The sequence below is a fragment of the Schistocerca americana genome, chromosome 2 (assembly GCF_021461395.2).
Source record: "Schistocerca americana isolate TAMUIC-IGC-003095 chromosome 2, iqSchAmer2.1, whole genome shotgun sequence".
Lineage (NCBI taxonomy): Eukaryota > Metazoa > Arthropoda > Insecta > Orthoptera > Acrididae > Schistocerca > Schistocerca americana.
In genome coordinates, this window is record NC_060120.1 from 557,907,266 (window position 1) to 557,926,712 (window position 19,447).

The 19,447-nt window shown below is 39.9% G+C and overlaps 1 protein-coding gene across 1 annotated transcript in view; it reads left to right on the forward strand.

The window, feature by feature from the left end:
- LOC124596146 (ATP-dependent RNA helicase DDX3X) overlaps positions 1-19,447 on the forward strand; it is a 163,203-nt gene that overhangs the window by 35,220 nt on the left and 108,536 nt on the right. The window contains exons 3-5 of the mRNA XM_047135166.1: positions 5,158-5,317; positions 18,378-18,705; positions 19,078-19,299. Of these exons, the coding sequence (XP_046991122.1) occupies positions 5,158-5,317; positions 18,378-18,705; positions 19,078-19,299 (710 nt within the window). The remainder of the gene's footprint in view (positions 1-5,157; positions 5,318-18,377; positions 18,706-19,077; positions 19,300-19,447) is intronic.

The window sequence follows — 19,447 nt, forward strand, 5'->3', positions numbered from 1 at the left end:
CCTTTCCTCTGTCTGTGTCCTCTGAAGCAGTTGCGATGTCACGTACAGGCGGATAGTTACCTTCCACTGTCCGCGCACACACATGTGATGTGCATGTGTCACTTCAGATATTCTTGACTATAGAGCTGCATTCAGTTTGGTATGCCACTGATGACCTGCCTGACAAATTCCGTAAATAGTTCTTCTCTGTTTCTGCACTTTCTCATCATTTTTAAACATTTGCAGCTTATTCTCTGCTGTCTAGATGTGGTCCTCTTTCTCAACTTGTATCATCCGCTGTAATATTAAAACCATTAAGTCCCTTAGGTGTGTGAATGTTTGTCTCTGTGTCACCATTGAGAGATGCAATGAAATATGGCCTTTTCAACTTAATAATTTGTGTTTTGGTATAGTTCAAGAAGTTTTGCTTTTCTGGTTGCTCAACCTATACTCCGTACTTAGAGAGAAGAGCTCTGACAGCTGGCATTACAGTTGCCAGTATTAGACATGGATGGGCAGTGAGCCAGCGGCGGGAGGAGTTGGTTGACAGACCTTCCCGTCCCACCCTTCAGCCCGCAGCAACACTCAGCTCCTTCAGAACCTAAAAATGCCGCATCATTCATTGCAACATTCCTGTAGGGGCAGCATTCTGCTGACTGATGTGTTCCATGATGGAATATTTTTTTACATGCGCTACGAGTGTTTGTCACCTCACACACACACACACACACACACACACACACACACACACACACACAAAATTTCTTTAATGATATTGCAGCTATTTTACGGCAACAATGTTTATTTTATTGTTATTCAGTTCAGATTTCACTGTATTTCATACCAGTCTGATACCTTTGACATATAAAGAAGTTACAGTACTCTGGATTGTGTAACAATAAAATAAAAATTATTACTGTCAAACTGCATTAACGTCATTAAAAAATTACCATGACTGTGATTCCAGCCAAAATAAAAATTGAACAGTCAGATTTTGAACATTACAAGGTAAAGCAAATTACACAAATGTTACGTGTAAAATATTGAATAAGGATGCTATCTCTATTTTTTTTTATGCAGGAGAATGGAAACCCCCAGGTAATCATACGATTGGTCATCTACATCTACATCTACATCTATACTCCGCGAGCCACCTTACGGTGTGTGGCGGAGGGTACTTATTGTACCACTATCTGATCCCCCCTTCCCTGTTCCATTCACGAATTGTGTGTGGGAAGAACGACTGCTTGTAAGTCTCCGTATTTGCTCTAATTTCTCGGATCTTTTCGTTGTGATCATTACGCGAGATATATGTGGGCGGTAGTAATATGTTGCCCATCTCTTCCCGGAATGTGCTCTCTCGTAATTTCGATAATAAACCTCTCCGTATTGCGTAACGCCTTTCTTGAAGTGTCCGCCACTGGAGCTTGTTCAGCATCTCCGTAATGCTCTCGCGCTGACTAAATGTCCCCCATGACGAATCGCGCTGCTTTTCGCTGGATCATGTCTATCTCTTCTATTAATCCAACCTGGTAAGGGTCCCATACTGATGAGCAATACTCAAGAATCGGACGAACAAGCGTTTTGTAAGCTACTTCTTTCGTCGATGAGTCACATTTTCTTAGAATTCTTCCTATGAATCTCAACCTGGCGCCTGCTTTTCCCACTATTTGTTTTATGTGATCATTCCACTTCAGATCGCTCCGGATAGTAACTCCTAAGTATTTTACGGTCGTTACCGCTTCCAATGATTTACCACCTATGGCATAATCGTACTGGAATGGATTTCTGCCCCTATGTATGCACATTATATTACATTTATCTACGTTTAGGGAAAGCTGCCAGCTGTCGCACCATGCATTAATCCTCTGCAGGTCCTCCTGGAGTACGTACGAGTCTTCTGATGTTGCTACTTTCTTGTAGACAACCGTGTCATCTGCAAATAGCCTCACGGAGCTACCGATGTTGTCAACTAAGTCGTTTATGTATATTGTAAACAATAAAGGTCCTATCACGCTTCCCTGCGGTACTCCCGAAATTACCTCTACATCTGCAGATTTTGAACCGTTAAGAATGACATGTTGTGTTCTTTCTTCTAGGAAATCCTGAATCCAATCACAAACCTGGTCCGATATTCCGTAAGCTCGTATTTTTTTCACTAAACGTAAGTGCGGAACCGTATCAAATGCCTTCCTGAAGTCCAGGAATACGGCATCAATCTGCTCGCCAGTGTCTACGGCACTGTGAATTTCTTGGGCAAATAGGGCGAGCTGAGTTTCACATGATCTCTGTTTGTGGAATCCATGTTGGTTATGATGAAGGAGATTTGTATTATCTAAGAACGTCATAATATGAGGACACAAAACATGTTCCATTATTCTACAACAGATTGACGTAAGCGAAATAGGCCTATAATTATTCGCATCTGATTTATGACCCTTCTTGAAAATGGGAACGACCTGCGCTTTCTTCCAGTCGCTAGGTACTTTACGTTCTTCCAGCGGTCTACGATAAATTGCTGATAGAAAGGGGGCAAGTTCTTGTCATGACCACATAGTCTTCGGTATCTTAACTGCTGCTGTCCTCATCGTCTGATAAGGAAATCACAATATTATGAATGGATTCTTTTCTTACACCTTCTTCTATGTTTGACCTTGTAATCTCTTTCCACACATGGGTCACGATGTTCTTCCAATTTTCTGGCGTTATTTGTGTGACAGCCTCATTTACCAGCTTCTGTGTCCCGCAACATAAAGGTTTTGTTTTGCTCCGCAACATCTGCTTTTATTTGAGCCCAGATGAGTTCAGTTGCATTATAATGGCAGTGGTATGGTGGAAGATGTATAACTTTGTGGCTATGGTTATCTGCTAATGTATCAATCACATAATGCGTCTTCTGCGGCGTGTATCGTTTCACTAATTCCACAAGTTCTGCTTTGCGCATATTCTGTTGAAAGCCTATATTATTATCGTTCAACCAGCTGACTATTTCGACTCTCCTTGCAGCAGCTGTTGGTTAATTGTTCAGAATGGGACGGCACATTGTCCATTATAAAAACACTACCAGAACTAACGTTTGGTAGCAAACGAGTAATGAACCAGTGTTTCAATGTATCTGCATTCATGTCCTCATGGTAGTCGACAGTTTTTTTGACTGAAACATCATCATAGCACCGGGCACAAAACCTTTCATAGAGCCAGCATGAACTATAATTAGTCGCCCTCCCTTACCAGTTGGCACACTCGTAGTTCTGTGGCGTGTGTCATCAGTCCATGTGACGGAACATGCATGACGCACGTTGACGCACGTTGACGCACGTTTCGTCAATCAATATTATATTTTCCGGACTCACTGGTAGCAACTCACGCAGGAAACTTCATCTCCATGCTACAATGTCCCCACACTCCATCAATACCTTTTGTCCTGAGAACTTTTTCCAGCATAAGCCAATTTTTTTTTCTAAACAATGGAGAGACTTGTCATTGTGCCTGTGAACAAACCACTTTCCTACAGTGATGCCATCAACTTTTGAAGTGTCAGGTACTCCTTCCTGCTGTTGTACGCATGTGTGTTGCCTGATAGCATTTTCGTCAAAGTTGCCTGTTTGTCACATGACACGCTCTCTTCCTTCACATTCCAGGTGTCACAATAACAGGGCTCACAGCTGAATTGGCAGCCTCTTTATCATTTGTGACACTTTTCACTGTCGTTGTAGTGATGTTCAATGCTTCTGCCACTCTGTCAACCACTTTACTCACTGACATCAAAGGCCCACCATTGTTCCTTTCCCTTTCAAAGTAAACACGCAATCTGTATATAAATTTGTGTGCTTGGGATTTCAGCGTAACTCCTTTCCCAAAATCCCTCTTCTCTGCACTACAGGCAGCCATTTTCTACTTATCCACTCTTTTCCACATATACACACAGTAAGAAACTCTCAGAAGTAGCGTAATGCAGACATATACACGCAAACCTGAACGTAGCACGTGGTGCAACTGACTGAAAGCAGCTGTCGCCCGGCACTACGGCAACACTGGGGTGTTGCCACGGTAATGTAAATAAAAGGTTACGATCTGATTGACCATCGTGGATGCGTGAAGCATGTGCGCCAAGGCCGCATCAGCTGTCAGAGCTCTTCTCTCACCGTATGGAATATAGGCCCTTAATCTTTTGAAGAGGTGGATTCACAGAAATGACACTCACAAATTGTAGAACAACTTTGCTTTGTATATTTTGCTGCTAATTACCCATTTCGATGAAGCTCTGGTCAGCATGTGAGATACGTGTTCTTCTGGTTGCTTGCTGCATATTAGATAGTAAGCAGGTTGTTGTGAAGTGTTAGAATATTTCCTTACTTAATTCATGAATAAACAGCAAAGGCTAAGGCAGATTGCTTTTCATTCGGGAAACTGATGACTTTAAGATCTGCTCTTATCTCCTGAACATTCAGAACTTTTGTAATAATTTAACATTGTGGGTAGAGTCTTTGTTTTGAATAAGAATAATAATTTGGACTCAAAACATAAATCTTTAATCCTCTATGTATATTAAGAGATTGACATTTAACATTGTCCCTTTCCCCTAATCTCAGTACATAAAGTTTACATAGACGTGCTGTACTGGAGACTGATATTATTATGTAGTACTGCAGATCTGAGCAGTAAGGTTAATATGATTTGCAGAAAATGCTTTTTGCATTCAAAACAGGGTACTGGTCCTCTACTGAAGCTGTTAATACAGTTTCTTCGTGTTTGTTCACTGTCCACATTTTTTAAGTTTGTGACTCTGACAATTGTGACAAAAACTGTGCAGGTGATTTCTGTGCCTCATTGCTTTATTTCAGTGACTGTTTAATAACAGATGAGATGAAGTTTTCATATTTGGGAAGCCATGCAGCTAAGCCTCAAATTTTTGAGCCTTTACAATTTACTAAACAACACATATTGTGCATCATGTATCTCAGCTTGTGGCAATACCATAACAAAGTATACAAAAACCTCACCATCTTTTTAAATTAAGACACGTTTGGCTAATTTCTAATTTTTGTAACCTCCTCTTCTCCCTCCCTCCCCTCCCCACCCCCCTCTCCTCCCTACCTTCGTCTCATTCACTGCACTTCTTTATCTGTCCCTTTCGTGTTGAAGAATAAATGTAATGGCATCAACTAAATATTTCAGCAAGCAAACAGAGCACAGAATACAGCGGCAGCAGTAGTAGCAGTGGAGGTGGTGGCAGCTCAAGTTACCGGGGGCGCCGAAACGATGGTTATTCGAGTACCAGTAACCAATGTGCCAATGGTGATGGCTGGGGAGATAGTAGAGACTACAGGAGCTCCAGGTAAAGTCCTAAAACAAGTATATTTTTTGCTGTCAGTCTTTTTCTTGATGCAGTAAATTCTATATACCTTGGAAATTTGTGTATGTGAAAGGTTTATTGAATAAAATTCAGATCTCGGAAGTACTAGAAAATGTTGGACTTTAGTCTCAGGATCAAAGATGCATTTTGAAAAACACCACATGCAAGTTTCTAGTCTCCATGTGGAATATTCTTGCTCCAGACTGCAGTAACAGCCTTTCGGCTCACGTAGTAATCATTATTACATATCTAAATTTATCATAGTTATATCCCCCCCCCTCCTCCTCCCTTCATCATGGACCCTAGCACAATGGAGTGGCTCCTGTATCTCAGTGATAGACAGCTGTATCGCAGGTATACCCACTTTGCAGTGGGGTGGGATGTGGGAGGGGGGGGGGGGGGGTTGAGGAGAAGGGATCTATAGACAGGCTAGACTAACGTATGGCTGATGAAAAGGGGCAGGAGGCTTTCCGGTAATTGTAGGGGCAGCAGTCTGGATGAGTGACCGATGTGGCATTGTAGCATTAGCCAACATGGCCTTCCTATGTTGGTAATGCGAATGACTGAAAGTAAAGGGAAACTTCAGCGGTTACATTTCTGGAGGGCATTGAGCTCTTCTGAATGACTTAATGGTGATAGTATCCTCTTGGGTATGTGAAGAGAGACAGGTACTAGTTTTAAAAACTAGATTTTTAACTGCAAAATATTTACAGAAGCAAATGTACACTCTGACTAGAATTTATCGGATGTGAGCTACAGATTATAATTGAATAAATCGCAGAATACAGCGAATTGAGGTATGGAATCTGGACAGGTTGCTGAATTTTCAAGGGAATATAGGTAACGACTGACTGAAACAAGGGAAAGGAATGTAATAGATGACGATCGCTAATGTTGTGAGAAGAAACATACAGCATAGGATCAAATAGACAAGACAGGGCCAAATAGAAGTCGTTCATCTACATATATACTCTGCTAGCCACCAAGCGGTGTGTGGTGGGGGGGCACGATTCGCGCCAAAGTCATATTCTGCCCCCCCCCCCCCCCCATCCCACTCCCCCTTCCCCTCTGTTCCACGCGCAGATCGCGCAAGAGATCGACTGTCTGAATGCCTCATCACGAGCTCTAATTTCCCTTATCTTTGAATGGTGATCATTGCACGATTTGAAAGTTGGTGGCAATAATATATGCTCTACATCGTCGGAGAAGATCAAATTTTGGAATTTAGTGAGCAGTCCCTTCCGTTTAGTGCATCGTCTGTCTGCAAGTGTGTCCCACTTCAAACTTTCTGTGAGATTTGTAACGCTCTTGAGATAGCTAAATGTACCAGTCACGAATCTTAAACCGCTTTTAGTAAAGGTTGCCTGTTTATACTATAAAATGTCACTTGTAAGAAAATGAAAGAAACCTTCAGAGAAAAAGCAGCCGCAATTGAATGTCAAGAGCTCAGTTGGCAAGCCAGTACTTAGCAAAGTAGAGAAGGCTGAGACATGGGAAGAATATATAGAAGGCCTCTAAAACATTGAGATACGGATGCCATACTGTTAGAAAAATTCAGCAGACTACTGAAAGATCTAACTCATCTGGAGAAAACATTCCCTTCGTTATTGAGATCCTTTGGATGACCAACTATGACAGAACTATTTCACCTTGCGTGCATCAAAAGACACAGATTTCAAAACTAATGTAATAATGCCAGCTGCAAAGAATACGGCGTGTATATATTACTGAACAATCTGTAAAAATTTGTGTTCGCAGAATACTGATACTTACAGCAGTGTGGAAAGATTTGAGGAAGCTGACTTGGGGGAAAGCTCTGATAGGGTTCCAGAGCAATGTAGGAACATACTAAGCAATACTGACTGAACGACTTTCTGTAGATTGGTTAAGGAAAGACAAACCTACAAGTATAGCATTTATAGCTCTCTTAGAGCTTTTGGCAGTGTTGGTCCTACTCTCTTTGAATGTGTGGAGGTAGCGGAGATAAACTACAGAAAGTGAAAGATCATTAATAATTTGTACAGAAACCAGATTGCTGATAAGTGTTCAGGGAAATGGAAAGGAAGCTGTTGTTGAGAAGTGAGACAGACAGGGCTGTAGCCTACCTCCGATGCTATTCAATTTGTATATTGAGAAGAAAACCAAGGAAGAAATTTTGAAATGGAATTAAAGTTCAGAGAGGTAAGTGCCAGCTTCCATTGCAGTAGCAGTAGTACAACACGAGAGTATGGCTGTCAAGGAGTGGGAAAAGGAGCGTGCACTTTATAGTCTAATTCTTGAATTTCTTGCGTATTTGTGTATTTTCTAAGTGCAGTCCCATATTTTAATAACAGAATAATGTAGTTTAACGCGGTCTTCAGTACGGATAGGAACCCTGATTACAGTTGATGGGGGGGTGTTGATGTCAGAAGTAGTTTATAGTGAAATTGAAGTAGATAGCCCTCGAGTTAGTAAGGGTGCTTCGGGAACCGAAATGGGAATACCTGGAGGGAAGGCAACATCCTTTTCAAGAAACACAGTTGAGAAAACTTAGAGGGCCATCATTTGAAGCTGACTGCCGAACGATCCTACTGCCACCAAGAAATGTGTGTAAGGACCACGAGGATAATACGAGAAATTATGGCTCATAAGGAGGTTTATAGACAGTCATTTTTTCCCCCACACTATTTGCTAGTGGAACGGAAAGGAAATGACAAGTAGTGGTGCAGAGTACCCTCCACCATGTACCGTATGGTGGCTTGCGGAGTATCAATGTAGATGATCTTTGCTGCTACAGCTAGGTGGTGCCTGTGGGGAGCCCTTGATTGGAGTAGGCGGCATCAGGGCAGACATTTTGCGTGTGAAACATATCAAACAACATAATAGGTATACTGATATTTGATATGACTGTCTTAACTGACAGATATTGGCATGTCAATTTGGGCAGTTATAATCTAACTACTTTCCTTACCATGGTTACCCCATGGGAAGAGGGACAAGCCTGGCTGTAAAGTGTCTGTTTCTTTCTGAAACAATAGAATGAATGAATGTAAGGAATGATGTTTCTATAACAGCACATATGATAGTTTCACAGCAGTGATCCAGATTCTACATCTACGGTGTGCAAACCACCATGAGGAGCATGGCAGAGGGTATGTTCCATTGTAACAGTTATTAGGATTTCTTCCCATTCCATTCATGTATGGAGCATGGGAACAACAGCTATTTGAATTTGAATGACGCCCCCCCCCCCCCCCCCCCCTCTCTCTCTCTCTCTCTCTCTCTCTCTCTCTCTCTCTCTCTCTGTCTGTGTGTGTGTGTGTGTGTGTGTGTGTGTGTGTGTGTGTGTGTGTGTTCTAATCTTCTCCACGAGTGTTACATAGGAGGGTTGTAGTATTCCTAGAGTCACAATATAAAGCTGGTTCTTGAAACTTTAACAGACTTTCTCAAGATAGTTTACATCTATCTTCAGCAGTCTTCCAGTTCAGTTCCTTAAGTATCTCTGCGACACTCTCCCACGGATTAAACAAACCTGTGACCACTCAGGCTGCCCTTTCTCTGTGTATGTTCAATATCCCCTGTTTGTCGTACTTGGTACAGGTACCACACACTTCAGTAGTATTCTACAACTTGTCGCATGAGTGATTTGTAAGCAGTCTCCTTTGCAGACTAATTGTACTTCCCCAGTATTATACCAATAAACTGAAGTCTACCACCTGCTTTACCCTTGACTGAACCTATGTGATCATTCCATTTTATATACCTACAAATGTTACTCCCATATATTGGTGAGAATTGGCTGATTTTTAACAGAGTCGTTGATATTATGGTAATAAGATACTAAATTTACCATTGGATTTGTACGAGTTGGCAGATTCAAACAGTGACTCGTTGATATTGTAGTCGTAGGATACAATGTTTTTTCGTTTTGTGAAGTGCACGATTTTACATTTCTGAACATTTAAAGCAAGTTGCCAATCTTTGCACCACTTTGAAATCTGATCAGGATGTGACTGAATATTTATGCAGCTTCTTTCAAATAGTATTTCATTATAGATATGTGCATCACCTACAAGAAGTCTGATGTTAGTATTAATATTGTCTGTGACGTCATTAATATACAATATGAACATAAAGAGTTCCAGCAGAATTCCCTGGGGTACACCTGAAGTTACTTTCATCTGACGATGACTCTCCAACTAAGATAACAAGCTGCATCCTCCCTATGAAAATGCCCTCACTCCAGTCACAAATTTCTCTTTATACCCCATACGATTGCGCTTTTGACGATAAGCATAGGTATGGTACTATGTCAAATGCTTTTCGGATATCAATACATACTGCATCTAGATGATTGTCTTGATCCAAAGCTTTTAGTACGTTATGTGAGAAAAGTGTGAATTGAGTTTCTGTGTGCAATGTTTTTGGAATTCATACTGATTGGCATTGAGGAGGTCTTTCTGTTTGAGATACCTCATTATGTTGGAGCTCAGAATATGTTTAAAGATTATACAACAAATCAATGTCAAGAATATTGGATGGTAGTATTGTGGTTCACTTCTCTTACCCTTCATATAGACGAATGTGACCTATGGGGGCTAAGTCAACTCCAAATCCAGTATGGAATCTGACAGGGATTCCCATGTGGCCTGGAGCTTTGTTCAATTTTAGTAATTTCAGCTGTTTCTCAACACCACTGACACTAATAGTTACTTCATTCATATTTTTAGTGGTATGAAGATTAAAGTGGGGAATTCTGCTGGGGTTTCTTTTGTAAAGGAACATTTGATAACTGAGTTCAGCTTTTGCTTTGCTGCTCTCTATTTCAGTCCCTTTGTCATTCGGTGGGGACTGGACACTAACTTCGATGCCACTAATGACCTTTACATACAACCAGAATTTCTTTGGCTTCTGTGAATATCACGTGACAGTATTCTGCTACGGTAGTCATTAAAGGAATCATGCATTGCTGTCGTGTGTTTCATTCAGCATTTCTATTTCTATAGCTCTATGCTATATTTTATACCTGTTATGCAATAGTCTTTGATCATCTGTGTTTTTAGATATATTTTTCCCACGTGGAATGTTTACTTGAGGCAGAGTTTCTCCACATGCTCCTGCCCTATGCTGAAAGTTTTCGGGATGAGACTCTGATTTTTTTATCTAGTTTATTGAACATGTATATATTATTCTTCTTGGTGTAATTGTCCTTTGTACTTTGTTAATCATTGTTGCCACAACTGCATCATGGTCACTTATACCAGTTTGTGTGGAAATCCTCAAAGAGGTCAGGTTTTTTTGTTACTATTATATCCAATATATTTGCATCATGAGTGGGGTTCCTATCTATCTGTTATGGTAGTTTTCAGAGAAGGTGTTTAGTAAAGTTTCACAGGATGTCCTATCAACAACCACCACTAACTAAACTGCCATTTTCTCTGTCTTATAGTATGATGGGGGTATCTTCCGCACAAGTGAACTGTGGTTTTCTCTAAAGTTTTCAGTTACATAAATAGATGAGTCCAGTGGGCAAAAGAAGCATCTAATTATCATTTTATACCCACCCATGATATGAGTCTTGCCCCAACAATCTCGCATGCAGCTTTAATTTTTGTCTCAGTGGATTGGAGTTTCTTGTCTACTGCTACAAATACACCACCATTTGCCATTTGCCTATCCTTTCGATATACATTCAAAGTTTCCCCAAAAAATCTCACTCCTATCAATTTCAGATTTCAAACAGCTTTCTGTACCTAGTATTATGTGAGCTTTACCATTAGGATCATAATACTGTAATCTGATGGAGGCATATCTGGATCGGATATCTGAGAAGCAGTGTCTGATGTGTAGTGCACGCCTGCTCCATTTAGGGGAACCCTACTGTTCTCAAGCCTATGGTGCAAGTCCAGGAAGTCACAGCCTAACTTGTCACAGAACCTTCGAAGTCTCTGGTTCAGTCCTTCACTCGACTCAGGACCACTCGACTCTGGTGTCCATCCACTCTGTACAGGACACCTGGATCTACCATTGACACACTGCTCGCAGTCAAGTGGACGAGTAATGACTGATTCTGTACTTTTGCAGAGGAGACAGGATTCACTGCAGAGGATAGTACTTGAGGTACCTGTGGTACAGGCATTGCAGGTACACAACTCTCGGGAGCTCTTGCAACACACAGATTCACAGCAGCTGCCAATTGTTTGACAGTATTCAGGGCTATTTCCAGCTGCTTACAAATGCCAACCAAGTCATCCCATGTTTGAGAACAGCATTCACAGTGGGGTTGCATTTTGGCTGGTGCAGTGTATTAAAAGGCAGTGAAAAATTAACTTTTTTAAAATTAAGACCACTGATTAGTTGTCTGCAAACTTGAATACAGAGTTCATGTATGATAAGTGCAGATATAGGGTTATTCCTCTTTAAGGGAAAACTACATGTAACACAGTATGTTAGTTAGAATATCTGCTACAGTAACTAAATTACAAATGCCTATTTACTACAAATTGCTCATAGATTATGCAAAGGACAAAGGTAACCTCCAAAAATTCTCAAAAATGTGTTTCTGTGTTGATATACAATGAAATTCAGGGATGATATATTCTTTGCCAGAACTGTGAACCACAAATGTTGATTGCTATGAAATAAATTATATATCCAAAACACTTGTACCTAAGTTTTGAACGCATCCGAAATATGTAAATAAATGGGTGCATTGTACAGGTTTTTCAATTAACTTATTCTGTGCACACTTCTAGACTCCCGTGCTGAAAAACAACACTGCAGCCTGAATTTACTTCAGGTAAAATTGCTAAAATGTGTAGCACCGACAAAGCATGTTTTCTTCCTGTTGCAGATTAGTGGATTTCACAACAGTTACAGAATACAGTGAATCTTTGAATTGGAAATTACCTCTAGTTTCTCTGACATTGCTGAACTGTTAGCAACATATAATGCAGAAATGTTCAGATGTAAGAATTACCATCCTAATTTCAGTGAATATCAACGTTTAACAGAATGTAATACTATATTGTTTACCTAAACACACCAGGCAACTTACAGTTCACTCCTTTACAGCCTGGGAACTAGATACCATTTTGAAACACTGTAGAGATACACCCCCAGGAGCAGACAACATTCACAATCAGATCCTTCAACACTTTAACGGATCCTTCAACACCTTAAAAACTATTCTACATACTAGTAGTTTCATTTAGTTTTCTATTCTACACATTTTTAGCAACAAATGGCAAGATGGCGAATTTCCCTCAGAAAGGAGATAGTATCACAGTACCTATATGGAAATCAGGAAAAGACCCAAAAGATTGAAACTGCTACAGACTGAGCAACCTAACAAGTAAATTGAGAAAATTATTAGAAAGGATGATTAATTCTGTCCCACAGCCCAATGTAATATGCAGGGGGTCTCTTTCTGGTTGCATAGCATATCCTGGGGAAGGGGGCCTCCAGCTGTTTTCTGTGTAGAGTAAGTGTCCCACCTTTACCCTTTTATCCCTCTCTCGCTTCTGCTTTCTTCTCTCACTTGGTTTTTCCAATTCTTGGATACAATCCAGTAGATTGGTATTTGTCTTGTGTGTCCTTCCTGTATGGTTACTAATTTCCAGACCGACACGCAAAGGATTAAGGATCTGATGTCCTCATAGTTTGGTCCTTTTAATGCCATCAATCTATCCGTGCCAATATAACGTGACTCGAGAGTGGAATGCTGGAATTTTTATGTTGAGAATGAGCTGTGGCTAAAAAAAATTCCTGTATTGGTATCCTTTCTTAATTTGTCTTCAAACTGCTGACAGGTTCCAAGACAATCTTGACCTGGCGACCTCTAGGAAGGAGGCTGGACTCCAGGTGCCACGTAAACACACAACTTCAGTGGCAGTAGTAGCACATTTGTCAGCTGAGATGGGTAAAATAAGTTGGAAACAACCAACCTTGCTCTGTAACAGAAACCTGAATGACTAACGTACTAGGTTTCAAGCACTATCTGCTCCTGACAGTGTAACTAGCTCTCAGATTGGGCTCTTATCACTTCAATCAATAAAATAATAAATTAACCAAGCTCATAACCTCCTTAAATTATGTAAACAGTATAAAATCTTCTAAAGCTCATTGGTGAGTGTCTTAAAATATATTAAACTTTAACACACTTAAAATTTCAGTAACACAATATTTACAGCCAATAAGTTACACACACACACACACACACACACACACACACACACACACACACACGCGCACAGAGAGAGAGAGAGAGAGAGAGAGAGAGAGAGAGAGAGAGAGACACCACATAGCAAGGTGTTCGCCATACACACAATCAGCTATACCCAATCTACTGTCCATATCGAGCTCTCTTGAATCTTATCTGGTCTTGATGACTATTACGTTATTTAAACTAAGACATTAACTTCTATGAGATTATGTAACTTATAATTAATGGGTGCTAACCCTATTATTCTACTGGCACTAGCTGAAGCATTATTTACACCTTAATTCTTGGCTGAGATTTGCTGCTTTCACTATTCAGACACTAGCCCAATTAACGTAAGGTATCCAAAGCTCACGGCAGTAGCTAGGCCATAGGCAGGGATGTCTTTCTTAATCACAGATTGACACACACACTGGGTGAGACAGTGAAAAGAATTGTGCATGAGCAGAATAATAGATTTCTTATCTATTCAGTTACAGAATAATCAAACAATGGAAACTCCAGGTAGAAATATCAACAACGTAGGTAAAAACAGATTGCTACTTACCATAAAGAAGACATGTTAAGGTGCATGCAGGCACAGTTGTATAACTACACAACTACTACTTGAACCACTGCTCCATTTGCAATCATTTTTTAGTATGACACGAGCAGTGTGTGCACTAAAGCCAACTAAGGTTGCGTATAAAAGTTAGTCTGAGTCACTTACAATGAAACAAAGCAAACACGGTACAGTTTGAACAAACAACTTAAACTAGGTATGCTTTAAATGTGTGCATTTGAAACCATTTGAGGAACACAAGGCCAAGCAGAAAAATTATGAGGTTAACAATCAATTCAAAGTTCACTCAGATCCCAGTCCAGCATAGCTCACATCATTCGTCCATACAAACAAAATAGCTTGATCCTGAGATGATTTAAATTTATGTGGAATCACCATGTCATCGTCAAGTTTAACTTGGTGCTCCTCTCACAAGAGTGGTGAACACACACTTCACACAGTACAACACAGCAGACAACAGTCTTGTCCTCTGTGGCATACAGGCTCCGCTCTGCCGCTCGACTGTTTGCATGAAAAGTGCACTCCTCTTGTAACGCAGTTAGTACAAGTCCTGCCTCAATTTCATGACACTACACTCTAAAAACACTGACGGCAGATTAGGCTATTAGACTAATAACTACAGCTTGTATATTCCACAACAGTTTCATGCACCCACAACAGACATAAACGTATTCCAATTCGCAACAATGTGTTAATGTGGAAACATGCAAGAGCAAAATCCAAATTCCAAATCCATGACACCAACTGCTCAGGACCGCATACTAAACCATAAGTAGAACTAAGCAACTATGGTCTTCCAGTCGATATCACAGGAAACCATCTTTATGATCACCATCAAGCTCTGAGCCAAAACCATAAGCACATCTACCTCTTAGGAAAGTACCAGACAGTATATCACATCACTATGCTGCAACTGATGGTGAGATCAAAAAGCTGCCACAATAGTATCTGTCTTGATAACCTCAAGTATCACTGGTATGAGGCAAAAACAGCATCACCCAAATAACAGCACGACAAATACTAGTGACTTTGGCACTGTTCTGCATCATGAGCAGAAAGGCCTCACTCTCTGGTGCCTAGCCCTCGGGTTGCCACCGTGGGTGCCAGGTGGCACCACTTCCAACGGGGGCACTTCACGCTGAAAGTAGTGGATTTCCAATTTCCCAAAGACGTGAGTGGCACTTGGCACAGTACACAGCGTGTTGGTGCAAGGAAAATGGAAATCTCTTCAATTTCCAATGCATATTCCAAACATCTCAAACTACCATTGGTCATGTCATATGATTTGAGTTAGCAATTTGAGAGGCCTTTGTACGCCATCAGCATATGGTTGCAGTATTTTCTGATGTACTTAAGATGTAAAACACAATGTTTTTTATCAGCTCTGCACAAGTGGGATTTTTGAGGAAACTTAGTCTTAATACAGATTTTTATCTCTTATTAGACTATTACTTCAGAGTGGCTTTGATCTTTAGTAACAGAAACATGCAGGAAAATGGAGTCCCACAAGGATCAGTTTAAAGTGCCACATTTTTGGCAATTGCAATAAATTGTGCAGTAGGTGTGATAAAACATATAGTTACACCAGCATTATATGTTTATGTTTGTTTATATTACATCTTTGTATTATTGTGTAGAGCAGAATTCAAACTGCAAACATCTATAGAGAAGGTACAAAAATGGGGAACGATACCTCTAAACACAACAACTTGAAACTGTATACAAGAAATGTATTTAAGACCCCATTTTGATCATAAACTTACATGGTTACCACATACACAACAGCTAAAGACCTCCTGCATGGAGAAACTTGGTACTGTGCTTTCGTGCTAATGGCTCTTGGGAGGTGAATTAGAGGTTTAACATTTTATAAAATGCACTTTTTATCCTTTTTAGACTATTGAAGCATTGTTTATGGACCAGCAGCATCCTCCATAGAAAACATTTTAGCCAGTCATCCAAGAGTGTCCTCATTTTAATCACCTTGAAGGCCTGGTTCTCAGTAATAAGAGTAATTCAGTCCCTTTATATTTAGTCATTGTTGCCATCATCACTGTTGACAGCAGTGTAGTAAACCCTGAATATAAGGATTTGACGCGAATATTTGTCATTTTTGTTATTGCTTTGTCATTCCCTTCCACCTGCACCAAACCACTACAGCTGAAGTGAATTTTCCATTGTCACCAATTAGCCTACTACCACCATAAACTAGCACACTGGACTTGCATTCCAGAGGACAATGGTTTATACCTGTGTCTGACCATCCTGGTTTAGGTTTTCTGCGATTTCAGGAAATCGCTCCAGGAAAATATCAGGATGGTTCCTCTGAAAGGACACGGCCTCCTTCCTTCCCCATCCTTGACACAATCTGAGCTGTGCTCTGCCTCTAATTACCTCGATGTTGACGGGATGTTAAACCCAATCTTCCTTCCTTTTTACCTGCCACCACAAACTACAGATTCAACGTCAGTGTTGGCCATTTTCAATTATTTTTCATAGTGTCCTTTTGTCACCCTGACACACGGGCTTTAAAATCCTAAAGTTTGCCTTATTCCCCATCTCCCCAGTATTTGTTGCTGTGTATTAATTTACATTTGAATAAAGTTTAGCTGAAATTGCTCTTGGAATTTCGGGATAGTGTTTAAGTCACTACTTTCTCACCTCTGCTGTAAAGGTAGGGGTGTTAGGTGTTTCTTACTTTTGAGTACTTTTTCATAGGTAGCAAAGCCTGTGTGTTCAACGTGTAGTTTAAATTTCTCCTTATATTCCAGAATTATCCCTTCTGCCACCTTCAGTCCCTAAGAGTTCTGGGGTGTTCTGATTCTGTAGTAATTTTTAACATGTGTCTATTGTTTTGTCTGTCTGCCTGCCTGTTCAGTACAAATATTTCATTTGATTTTAAACTAACTTCCTGATGAGCAAGAAGTGAAATTTGAACATAGCTCAGAACTGCATGACAGTGTATTGTTAACTTGCTTTCTTGTCACCCTGTTAGCTAGGTATGGGGATAGGCTAAAAAAGATATGTAACACCTGACATGTAGGCTGCCCTGCATGACCATGTTGTTTGGGTAGCATCGGAATGTTTTTCAAGATTTATATATGCGGATTTGCATGGCTAAGCGGGGGTGTGTGCAATACACAAGACATACGCAAACAAGGGCAAAGCCACCAGTATAAAGGTGCTATTGACATAAAAATCTTAATAAAAAAACATAAAATCAATTTTGTTTTCATCTTTATTTTTTAGGAAAACAATGATTACACAGAATGATGCATTATTTGATAAAACCACTTATTTCAGAGATAAGGTGAAAAAGACACTGAAGTAAAACTGAAATTTAACATGTCTCATACATTCTCATCAAAATGCTCAAAATCCACAGAGAAATTTCACACATGTGAGGCAAAAATAACTTATTATTTAGATAAAATTAAATGTTTGGTTTGACAAGTTTTTAAATTAAGTTAAAATGTATAAAATTATTTTTCCCAGCCCCATACAAATGTGGAAATTTGTGATGTTGAACTTTTAATATCCATGAAAATACATGTAAGATTTATAAAGAAAAATGTGTGGTGCCAGCAACACCCAGCTGGAATGTGAATAGTTGAAATCACAAATTTTCAGAACTATTTGTCTGAGACTAGAAATCTGCATGGGTCTAAGAGAAAATATTTTATACGTGTTAGTCTGATTTAAAAATACGTTAAATAAAAAATTGGTGTTTAAATAATGCATTTTATAAGTTGTGTGTACAGAGTAGTGGATCTATGCTGGAAAAATAGTATCTTCGTTCCAGCTAAGCCAGCTACAGTCGCTACCTCTTCCAACATAGATGATCTTTGATTACGTATAGCACATGTGACTGTAGGCACAAATATTGTGCAGGTTCACTGAGCAGTTAAGTGTTCTGTGATGATTCTGTCAGACTTTCTTTCCTTCTCTGGCATTTAAGTGATATTCTTTGTACTGTGTTGTATGCAATGGATTCCTCCAAATAGAGCAAACGTAATTAAAGTAATGGTAGTATCAAATTTGAAATGCTGAAATAAGCTAAATAATCTCCATACATACATCAGATTTGAAACGTATAAATAAGTGATCTCCATGCACGTGACATATAACGCTTAATGTTCAAATAGTTAAAGCAAACTATTAATTTTTTTAATCCTCCAATAGTCATTATACAGCACTTCATGAAGTGGGAGTTAATGTCACTTCACAGCTATAGTACTTGCTTGTGTCAACAGTATAAATGTGTTATCTCTATCTTTTAGAGACGATTGGGGACGCAGTGGTGGAAGAAGTTGGAATGATCGTGGTGTTGAACCACCTCTGGCCCGAAATAATCGCTGGCAAGAACCACCACCATCACAGAGAACTTACAGAGAAAGTAGAGATGGAGATGGACGTGGAAGTGGAGGAGGGGGAGGTAGGTGGAAGGATAGCCATGGTTCCAGCACGGATTGGACCATCCCAACTTCCCGTGATGAAAGGCTTGAACGTGAACTGTTCGGCACGGGAAACACAGGCATTAATTTCAACAAGTACGAAGACATTCCCGTGGAGGCGACGGGTGAAGATGTCCCACCTCACATCAGCAGTGTAAGTATAAAGGGAAATGTGTGGAACAGTAAGTTGATAAAAGTATCATTCTAACTACTTTTATACAGTCTCTTGTTTACTGATTAATGGTTGTGGAAGAGGTTTAACTTTCCTTTTTCATCAGTGTGTCTGAATCTAGGTTTTCCTTCCTGTGTTTCCTATTTCCCTTCTCCTTTTTAAAGGAGTAGCAGATTATAAAGTTCCCAAAGCGGAAGAAGTAGCAAGGTGTCTGTTATTTTCTTGGGCATTAGACAAAGTCCTACTATGCATTTTTAAATTCTTAAGCATTTAGTGATTTCTCAAGTGCATTATGATTTGTCTGTATGGTTTTCCCTATGTTGCTTATTTATTTGTTGATGCATTTTTACATAGTTTGAAGAGGTGCAGATGACTGAAATTATCCAAAACAACATTGCCCTTGCACGGTACGACAAGCCAACACCGGTGCAGAAATATGCTATACCTATAATTATGGCAGGAAGAGACCTGATGGCATGTGCACAGACAGGTTCTGGGAAGACAGCTGCTTTTATGGTTCCCATCCTAAATCGCATGTATGAATGTGGTCCACAGCAGATGACTATGAATAACAGGGTAATTTCTACCACTAATGCACCATTGTTTCTTGTTGTCATATGTGTAGTGTAGCCATAAAATACTTATTAATGACGAGCTGTGGAATATTATATTTTAGATGTAATGGAAAGTTGTTTGAATTCAGATTTACAGGTAACTATAACCA